Below are 11,359 nucleotides of genomic sequence, written 5' to 3' on the forward strand. Positions count from 1 at the left end.
CGAACTGAAGAGACGAACGGACTAGCGCGAACGGAAAAACGACCGGAAACGACGAGAAATTCATCAGAAGTAGACGAACGAAAGCGCAAACGGAAAAACGAATGGAAAAGACGAAAGAAAAAGTAACTGGAGGAGACAAACCGAAAATCAAACAAAAAAGAAGAACAAAAGAAGAGAGGACTTTGAGAAAGAAGAGATAAAAGAGAGAGCAAAAGGAGTGGTTATGTAAAAGTTTAATCTAAAATGAGATAAGACTTTTTTATATAGTGAGTATTTTTGGTAAATAAGTTAATTTATTAGATACTGTAAGAAATAAGGTAAAGATGAGTTAAAATGGTATAAATATTTTGCCAAAAACAGGCATTTGAGAAATAATCCCTTATTTTTTCCCTAACAAATTTTTAACTTTTATCTAACTAATTTTTGAATTAAATTTTAATTATCTTTATATATAATTTGTATCAACAATTTATTATTTTTTATATTATGATTAACTTAAAGTAAAGAAAATAAAACAATGAAATGAAGAATCAACAACTGGGTATATATATATTTGTTTACACCGGCACAAAAAGGAGATCGGCTAGAGCATCACATGGGGTTTTTTTGATGGAAAGATAGAATTATTATAGCAAATTCGAAACAGTTACATCTACAAGGAACTCAGGAAAGTTCGAAAACCGATGACCTGACATAGAACGAGCATATTGCGCTAACAAATGCGCAGACTGGTTCGCAGATCGTCTTACAAAAGAAAAAACTAAATTACTAAACCGTTTCGATAATTCAACGCAATCGTCAATCAAAAAATCACCCTCACGCTGCCTCCCCGAGACGAGGTCACTGATCACCGACAACGAGTCCGACTCTATCACAAGGTTACTCCAACCGTTAAGCCAACTAAGAGCCTCCCTAATACCCATTATCTCTGCATTTCTCGGAGAGTGATTGCCCATAATCTTCACTAGACGGGCTTGCACTAATCTACCTGCATCATTAAGGACTACGCAAGCCACACCGATACTCCCAGAATCTTGGAAGACTGCCGCGTCAACATTAGCATATGAAGCCCAATTAAAAGCCTTTTAGAATTAGTCTTTTGTTTCATAAGAGTTTATAGCTCATTAGGAGTATTTTTCTTTGAGAATACTAATTAGAGTTATATTAGGAGACTTGATTTTGTAGAACTATATATAATTCAGAGTTTTATTATTATTGTATCAACAAATCAATCAAAAACCAAGTTCAGTGCTTTTTATCCCCGAATCTCCGGATTGTTTTAACTTAGGAGTAGTTTTTATATTAATCTTGCCTGAGTTTCTTAACTCCCAGATTAATACTGTTAGATTATGTGGTTGAGTATTTTAACCAACGAAGCCCCGTGAATATCTTTCCACAAGTTTGTTAAAGCACCAAACCTCAAACTGATCCCGATTATAAATTCAAAAATTCGAGTCCAGATTATTTCTAGGCGAACATCTTTTGGCGACTCCGCTGGGGACTTCAGTTTATGGTTAGCACAAAAACAGACGTTAAAGATGATTCCAGGCCCGCTTGGCCTATACGCCGACAAAAATTGAAGCAGGGAAACGAAGTAATAGACGATTTTGATTCGGACATATCAGAGATCATGGCCAAGGACAAGCAGTAGATGAATAAGTTAGGCCAAGGGGCGAATCCCTCTGTCACTGATGGAACCCCTCCGACGGACTAGAATAATGAGATGACCATGACTTTGCGAACTACTCTCGCCAGCTTCCTCGCCCTTTCCTATCACATGCCGACTTCTCTACTATGAGGGGTGAGATCGCCCAGGAAAATAAACAGATGTTTGATGCGCAATGCATCAGGTGTCTGAGGTTTTGAAAAAAATCATGTATGATCAGGCATCGGTCCAAAGGTAGATTGAGAATAACTTGGATGGCCTTAGCAAGGAGATGGAAACTTAGGCAGGCTCTTTTCCGGACAATCAGTGGTCGAACAGAGTAGGAAGGAACTGCTCCAGGGATATTACTGGCCGACTATGAAGAAAGACGCAGAGGATATGGTAAGAAAATGCGATAAATGCCAAAGATTTGGCACAATCATAAGAACCCCGGCAGCCCACCAGTCAGCAATCGGAAGTCCTTGGCCTTTCATGACATGGGGAGTGGACATACTAGGACCATTCACCCCAGCTCGAGGACAAGTCAAGTTCATCGTAGTCGCAGTAGATAATTTCACCAAATGGATAAAAGTGAAACCAATTAGCACCATAACGTCCGAGAAGATCATCAATTGGCTTACCAATGAAGTTATGAGCAGGTAAAATTTCAAAGTTATGTGAATAAAGTCCTTTAAATAAGAATATATTAATACGCGACAGGTTTGGAACACCACATACCGTAGTCACGGACAATGGGAAATAGTTCGACTGCGCCAAGTTCAGGGAATACTGCGCTGAACTGAGGATCAACCTGAAATTTACTTCCGTGGAGCATCCACAGACCAACGGCCTCACCGAAGTCACCAATCGGACTATCCTATCTGGAATCAAGAAGAGACTTGGAGATTTGAAAGGGAGATGGGTGGACGAACTGTACCACGTAATATGGGCTTACAGAACAATTCCTAGAAGAGCCATAGGAGAAAGACACCTTCCGACTCACTTACAGAACAGAAGCTGTCCTTCCCGTAGAAATGGGAATGCCCACACTTAGGGTACAGATCATAGACGAAGAGCGCAATGAAAAAGCGATGAAGTTGTGCTTAGACCTGTTAGAAGAGAGAAGGCACCAAGCATCTGTACGCGCAGAGGCCTACCGCAAACATATGACTAAGTATCATGATGCTAGAGTCAAGGAACGGAGCTTTTCAGAAGGTGACTTGGTCCTTAAAAAAATTGAAATAGGGAGAGGAGATGCTGGAGTAGGAAAACTCGAACCCAACTGGGATGGGCCGTACCGAGTCACTGAAGTTGAAGGGAAAGGAGCATATAGAATAGCTCATCTAGAAGGCACACCATTTCCTAGAACCTGGAATATCGAGAATTTGAAGAAATATTTCCAGTAAAAGATGTAACAACGAATAATGAATAAAGTTACATCTCGTATTCTTTCCATTTTTTAGCATCTCTATTAAATTATCATGCATAATTGTGACTCAATAGAAAGACGCAATGAAAGAAAACGTAAATAGCATTCATAAAGTATCGCAATTGTTCAGAAATCCCATAAAAGGAGAGTTTCCCATGAAACCGTCCAAGAAAAAGAAAATAAGCAAACAGAAGTACTATAATGAAAGTAGTACATAAATTAGAAAGCTAGCTAAGTCCCAACATACGGCCAACTACACTTCCTCTGGATGGGTCGCTCCCTCCTTTGGACCAATCGTATCTTCTGAAATTTTCTCCTCCATATTCTCCTCGACTGACTCAGAGGCCAAGGGATCATGATCCTCAACATTAGAAGTTTCAATACCAAAAGAATGAGAGTCCCTAACTAGGACCAAAGCCGTCTCAGTCACAGAGGTTTGACCCAACGGTCCCTTATCACCACAAACATCTGAGTCAAGACCTGATGTCTTCTCACAAGGATCTATGGCATCTTTCACACCTTCGTTGATAACATCGGAAGGAAGCACTGGCGACACAGGTAATCCAGCCTTTTTAGCAGCAACTTTAGCCGCAACACGCTGACCCAAAGCCGGAGATCAATCGAAAGGAATTTGTTGATATAATAATCTGGATAATCTTCATGAACTATCTTGATCACAGTGCCATAAAAGTCAGTCAGACATCCACTCATGTAAACGTTATCATCTCGTTTGTTGTTTTGCTGATCTTGAGTCAGCCTTTCACATGAAGCCTGAAGTTGCAATATAGTAGCTTCGCGATCAGAAACTTTCTTCTCTAGGATCTTAATACGGTCCAGAGCTGTTTGATTCTGCTTTCTTAGTTTCACCCTCTCCGAAGACATATAATCTCGTAATTGGGTCATCTCTTTCTCATGTCTCTGTTCCAACAACACAGTCTCCTCCACCTTACGACAAATTAAGGCGTTTCCCTGAATAAGCTGAAGACAGAAACACGAAATAAGAAAGAAATAACACTAAAGACGGAGACACACAAACCAGCACAAAAGAAAGAAGACAGTAAGAAAGGTTTACCTGTAATAAGGCAGAATCAATCCGATCACAAGCACCGCATCCAGTACAATTATCCCAAACCTCCATGTCTTTAGGTAATTGCACAAATTGGGAAAACAAAAAAGACACTTCGGGAGAAGAGGCAGACAATCCCTCAACATTTTGCTCTAACCATTCCCTTGGATTAGGATAGGAATCCAAGTTCTTCTTGAGACATTTTGCAGACCCCTGTCTGGTCCGATCGCAGATATCTCGCCCTTTCTTACTAGAGGAGGAGGGCAACCCAGACTCACGATTCTTCTCAATCTTGACAACTGGCCGGGGAGGCAATGATAGCGGTGCAGGCTTAGACCCAGTGATAACAGCCGAGTCATCGTCAAAAGTAAGAGTGAAAGCATCAAGAAAATCGTCCCCCATTCCTGCAAAAGCAACATAGATAAGTATACATTCAATTATGACAGAGGCCAAGTGTAAGTGAATGATTTCTCTCTACACCAATGTGTCCTATTTATAGGCATAAAAGGGGTGGTAGCCAAGTCTTGTAAGATCTTCTTTCCGTAGCTCATCTTGAGTGGGATCCAAGCTTAATCTCTTTCTTGCCTTGTATAATTTGATTGGAGTAAAGCTTGCAAGTTTCATTTCCATAATGAAATGGAATAATTGACAAAAGTCATTTCTTTATGTGCAAGCCAAGGAAAAATTCCAACTTGAGTGTGAACATATGATATGTTCATATGAGTGTCAATATGTACCTAGCAAGGCTTCCGGAAGTGCCAAAAACGGATGATTTGACCATATTCAGAGTGTCAACCGGCCTGGAACCAGTTTGGTGTCGAGCACCGGTCCAGGACCGGCCTAACTTTATTTTTCGGCAAAACGTGACATTTCCAGAGGTCTGAACCGGCCCTGGGCCGGTCTGAAGTCGTGGGCCGGTTCCAGGGCGGTTCAGGGGCTGTTTCACCCAAATCCATAGACTTCGGCTGATTCGATTCTTGGTTCGCAAGTGTTCCGTCTTGGAGGCCAAGTCTGAGCCGGTTCAAGCCCGAATGTCGACTTGGTTTCTTCATGAAAGTTGTAGATCTATCTCTTATCTTTCCATGACATGTTTAATCATATGATTTGGACATTTCTAACTCCAAATATGATCCGAATATGGACATATGTCCGAATTTTCAGCTTTTCGATCTAAACTTTCAGCGACTGATTTAGCGGCTATGTTGCTTGCATTTAGACTTGATTCTCCATTATTCTTCTTTTTGGACTTGATAGAATCAATATGGCTTGATTTTCACTTTATTTTTTCTCTGTTTATTCAATTATACTCCACAAATGCTAAGTATTTACATTTTATATTAAAAACTACAAAAAGGTAAAAGTGAGTATAAAGCTCTCTATTTTACGCAATAAGAGACTAAAATATACAATACAAATGATCTTAGAGTGACGTAAAATAGAGAATGATCAATGAGCTTCGCTATGAGAGAACATTTTGAAGGGCACTAGTTTTAAGAACTGTTTGAGTTAACAAACAGGGTGACGAGCAATGAATGACTACTCTAGGAGAAAGAACAGAGGCGAGGGGCGTCTAAAGGAACCTATTACAAGGATCAGTTGGATATAGATGTAATTTCAAACAGAGAAGATAATAGCTCGGAGGACGAAATCAACATGGCCGAATTCTTTGGCACGAACCGGTGGAATGTTCGGCCCTACGCAAACAGGGTTTCCTCAAAAAGAACAAGACTGCAGTCTTTCAGAAGGAATATTATTTTGGCCTAACCAAGGCTGACGAAATCTTCGACGCGTTTCATACAGATGGTCGGATCGCCTTAAGCAAAAGGCATGTGATCCCACCACCAAAAGAGAAGGGTTGGAAAAGACTACTGCAAGTTTCACAATTTTTGGTGGCATAGTACGAAGAATTGTGTAAACTTAAGGAAGGTGATCCAGAAGGCGATCAACGAGGGAAAGCATATGTTCATTTCCAAGAAGGAAGGCAACATAAAATATGTTTCATCAACACTGTCGACCATATTTTGATTTTTTTTTTGGAGAAAGGACAAATCCAAAGCAAATTGAACCCTAAAAGGCCGAAATTCAGGGTAGAAACTGATGGGTCTAAATGGCAAGCAGACAGGGGGCAAAACGAACAGTCAAAGAGAAAACGCAACAATTCGCCCCCACCAGAGGTCACTTGTCCATCTTGCAGAATCTGTTTTGCCACAACAAAGGCCGACAAAGTCAGAGAGAAACCAAAGACGTTGAAACTCATATCGCCCACTGAATAGTGGCACAAACACAAGCCACAGCGGGAGTCTAAGACAACCGTGTTCAAAAGGATTTTTCGGCCAACGAAGGAGGCCCCTCGTATGACGAAAACCCAAAAGCGGTGAATGGAGAGGTTAAGGCAAGAGTCTAGGGCTAGCCATTGCACGGGCGATGTTACTAAATCGGCTGTACCCCTCAAGGACCGATTGACCTTCAAGAATAAACAGATAAACAGGACTACGGCTGAGAGGCTGTGGCAAGAACACAATTCAGGCCAGCGACAACTGAGCCGTGTAGGCGCCAAACAGCTAACCATGCACCATCGAAGGTGCGAAAGATATGGGTACCGAAAAAGGTCACCGAAGGAGAAGGGGTAACTAATACACCATGTGATATAGAGTTCCCAAAGGGATCTAAATCGGAGGATGATAAGCAGCGATCATAAAAGGACGTTTCCCATCAGGATGGTCAGTTGAAAGCAAAGGTGCCCGGTGATAGAGAATTGATCGTCTCTCACAAAAAAGGGATACTCAGGCATGGGTCCCGGTGGTTAGGGACGAATTTGAAGTGAAAGTAGTTACACTCCCTGATTCATATAGAAGCAAGCCTGGACAAAAGGCGACTTTACAAGGAGATGTGACTATCCCTAAAGATGACAGTGCCGACAATACGGCTATAGTATCGCTCAACAAACTACCAACGCGAATGACTCGCCATATTCGGCCATTATACATTGAGGCCGATCTTAGTGGCGTTTCAATCAACATAGTGTTGATAGATAATAGCGCAGGGGTAAACATACTCCCGGCGAAGATGCTTAAGAAAGTCAGCATAGGCCGTGATCAGTTAGACCCAACTAATGTGTACATGACAGATTTCGATGGAGGCGAAACACCGGCCGAGGGATATATCACCCTCCGGATTAAAGTCGTCCGAGTAGAGACCGAAGAGGGGTTCTTTGTAGTCAATGCACGAAGTAATTACAACATACTACTCGCCCGCGATTGGATACATTCAAACATGTGCATACCATCTACCATGCACCAAATGATGTTCATATGGCGAGAGGATGGTGAGGTCGAGGTAGTTCAAGGTGATGCTAATCCTTTCGGAGAAGATCATAACGTGTTAAAAGCAAGGTTGTATGACGAAGAAGTACGAAACATACATTCTCTTAGCTCTAACGGACAGGCAAGTATGCCCCGCTTTTTCGTTAACTCGAATCGGCCAGTATCAATTACCCTTGGGGGAAACGGCCGATCCACCATCATCAACCCTTGAAATGATAGTACGCCATAATGAGTTGAGGGAGAAAATCAAGCAACTCGCCGCACTGTATGAGGTTGCATCGGCCGAATGCATCTACGAATATTAGGAGCAAGATCCTATCGGGACCCTGAAAATAGAGGACTTGGAGCTAGCAAACAGGAAAATCGGAAGATGATCTCGTCCACGTGCAAGACGAGCTACTGGAGGTGAATTTAGGAACTGATGACTCACCCAAGCCTATTTACATCAATTCAGGTTTAGGTGGGGAATGAAACGCACAACTGATCGCTCTCCTCATCGAATATCAAGATTGCTTCGCTTGGTCATACGATGAGATGCCAGGGTTGGACCAAAGGATCGCCGAGCATAAACTTTCTCTAAAGAGCGAATATAGACCATATTGGCAACCACCTAGACGAATATCAAGAGAGGTGGACACTCTTATCCAGGAAAAAATAAAGAGGTTGGAAGATGCCAAGTTCATACGAGAGGCACATTACACCAAGTGGTTGTCCAATATCGTCCCAGTGATGAAAATGAATGGGAAACTGAGCGTTTGAGTGGACTTTAGAAATCTTAATTTGGCTATCCCCAAACACGGATACCTTATGCGAGTGGCTGACATGCTAATAGACATAACAGCATGGCACACGGCGTAAGTTTTCTGGATGCACATTCAGGACAAAACCAAGTACCGATTAGCAAAGAGGATGTGTCCAAGATAGCTTTTCGGTGTCCAGGGCCGATCGGAGCCTACGAATGGGTAGTCATGCCTTTCGGCCTGAAAAATGAAGGCGCCATCTATCAAAGGGCGATGAACAAAATGTTCAAAGGTTTGGATTGCCTTGAAGTCTATATCGATTATGTAGTAATTAAGTCGAATACTGAGAACATTCATTTGACCGATTTACGGAAGGGGTTCAATCGTATAAGGGTCAATGGACTTAAAATGAATCCTCTGAAGTGCGCGTTCGAAGTATCGGATGGAAATGTCTTGGAATTCTTAGTTCACTAGCGGGGAGTAGAAATAGATAAGAATAAAGCGAAGGCGATTATCAATGCCAAACCACCGAAAACCAAGAAACAACTTTAGTGGCTTATCAGTCAGATAAATTTTCTCGGACGATTTATCGCAAATACCACGGGGCGACTTTGCAGTTGGAGTTCTTTATGAAGAGGAAACCAGACCGATCAGTTCATCTGGACGAACAAACAGCAAAGGGTGTTCGATGAGTTGAAAGTATTCCTGGCAAAACCCTATGATGCCTCCGAAGCCGAACAAGATTTTATTACTATATTTATCGGTTGCTCATGAATCTTTGGGTTGCATGCTCGCCCAGGAGGATGAAGGAGTCGAAAGAGCGGTTTACTATATGAGTCTAGGTCTTACCGATACAGAAATCCGCTATACCGACACAGAGAAGATGTGTCTGTGTTTATACTTTACCTACTGTAAGCTCGGATATTACACGTTACTAGTGGTAGTATACGTCTTGTCTCAGACCGATATCATCAAGTATATTTTGTCAAAACCATACTTAAGGAATCAGATTGGGAAGTGGGCGATTGCTATGTCGGAGTTTACCTTGGTATATGTCCCTCAAAGAGCGATAAAGGGGCAGGTCCTGGCCGATTGTTTATCAGATCATCCCGGTATCGCCCTTAAGGAGGAAAAGGTGAACCGTCTTGACATAACCGCTTGGAGAATGTGGTTTGACGGATCGAGAACCAGCCAGGGAGCAGGAGCATGAGTTCATATCATATCGCCCTTGGGGGCATCTTACAAGGGTGTCATTTGCACTTAACTTTGAATGCATGAACAACCAAACGGAGTACGAAGCTCAGATATTCGGTCTAGAAATATTGGCCAAACTGAGGGCAACGGCGATCCATGTATGGGGAGATTCCTTGTTGGGGATCAAGCAAGTGATAGGAGAATTCAAGTGCGAATTCGAACTCCTAGTAAGGTATTACAACAAGGCGAAACATTTAATAGAGGGTTTCCAGGATACAAGGTTGGAGTATACAGAGAGGGCTGACAATTTTATCGCCAATGACTTAGCTCAGCATGGTAGTGGCTATAAGGTCAACCTCCAATTCGATGCCATCGAAAGAGAAGCGCCGAATCTCCACATCGGGGGCATCACCACTGAAGAGAATGACTCTTCTGTACATCAGGTGGATGTAATCCAAGATTGGAGGACCGGAATCCTTAAGTGCTTCGAGAAGCCGGATTTGACAAATAGAAGATTCAGAACTCTGGCCTTGAACTATGTCGTACTCGCAGGCGAGCTCTATAAAAAAGGTTTTGAAGGCTTACTATTCAGGTGCATCGGTCCTAAAGAAGCAATGTTGGCAATGACCGAGGTTCATAAAGTGATAGTAGGTGCTCACCAGGTGGGGCCAAGAATGAGATGGTTGATTGACAAGTATGGGTTCTACTGGCCAAAGATGGAGCAAGATTGCATCAGATATGCGAAAGGGTGCGAAGCGTGTCAAAAATGCGAACCGATACAACATATACCTGCCGAAGAACTTCATTCCATCATCATGCCATGGCCGTTTCGAGGATGGGCCGTAGATCTAATAGGGAAAATATACCCTAGCTTATCAGATGGACACACTTTTGTGATCATCGCCACATGTTACTTTACAAAATGGGTTGAAGTCAAACCTTTAAAATCGCCTACACAAGAAGCCGTTATAAAGTTTTTTAAAGAGTAAATTGTGCATCGCCATGGATTACCTGAATCCATTGCTACTGATGAGGGGACGTTGTTCACAGGAGGAGATATGGTAGAATGGGCTTCTCAGATGAAAATCAAGATGTTGCACTGTAAACCATATTATACACAAGCCAACGGGCATGCCGAGGCAACTAATAAGGCCATCAAGCTTATCGTCCAAAAGATGATTAAGGAGTACCCAAGGAAATGGTATGTTTCACCATCAGAGGATGTTTGGGCGAATAGAACCAGTCAAAAGTCAGCAACGGGAACCTCGCCTTTTAGGATGGTGTATGGGCACGATGCAATGCTGCCAGTGGAGCTAACGGTTATGTCGACTCGCCGCCCGTATAAAAACAAGCTATCTCAGAATGATTATTTTGAGAAGATGACGATAGAAGCGCTCGAATTGGACGAAGAAAGAATGACAACATTAGACCACCTAGAAGCTCAAAAAAGGAGGGTGGAACGAGCATACAATAAGCGAGTAAAACCAAAGTCGTTCATCGTGGGTGATATGGTGTGGAAGGCAATTTTGCCCATGGGCCACAAGGATAGGCGATTCGGTAAATGGAGCCCGAATAGGGAAGGTCTCCTCATCGTGACTACAAAACTGGCTAATGGTGCATATGTTCTGGCCGAGATTGATGGGGAAGAACACGATAGGGCCATTACCGGTCAATTTTTAAATAAATATGTTCCTAGTTGCTGGGAGAACATAGACTGACGATTGTTTGGGGCTGCCGAAGAATAGTTCACCCAGAATGCGACTATCAGACAATGTTGACCGATAAGTTGAAGTTTTAGGCCAAAATATATAATTTTTGATATTGTAATAATTCAGCCATAGCTATTGTAAGTTGAGTTTTTTCAACGAGTTCTCCTTTTTTCTCAACTATTAATGAAATATTTTGATAATTTTAGCAAGTCAATTCAATCTAGTTATAACTGACTTATTGACTGATGAAGCT

The 11,359-nt window shown here is 42.2% G+C and overlaps 1 protein-coding gene across 1 annotated transcript; it reads left to right on the forward strand.

The window, feature by feature from the left end:
* Nucleotides 1-10,455: 10,455 nt before the first annotated feature.
* Nucleotides 10,456-11,115, forward strand: LOC126661655 (uncharacterized). The gene has a single exon (XM_050355510.1). It carries the CDS (start codon nt 10,456-10,458, stop codon nt 11,113-11,115), a length of 660 nt encoding a protein of 219 aa, XP_050211467.1.
* The last annotated feature ends 244 nt before the right edge of the window (nt 11,116-11,359 follow it).

Source organism: Mercurialis annua, linkage group LG8 (genome assembly GCF_937616625.2).
Source record: "Mercurialis annua linkage group LG8, ddMerAnnu1.2, whole genome shotgun sequence".
In the NCBI taxonomy this organism is placed as follows: domain Eukaryota; kingdom Viridiplantae; phylum Streptophyta; class Magnoliopsida; order Malpighiales; family Euphorbiaceae; genus Mercurialis; species Mercurialis annua.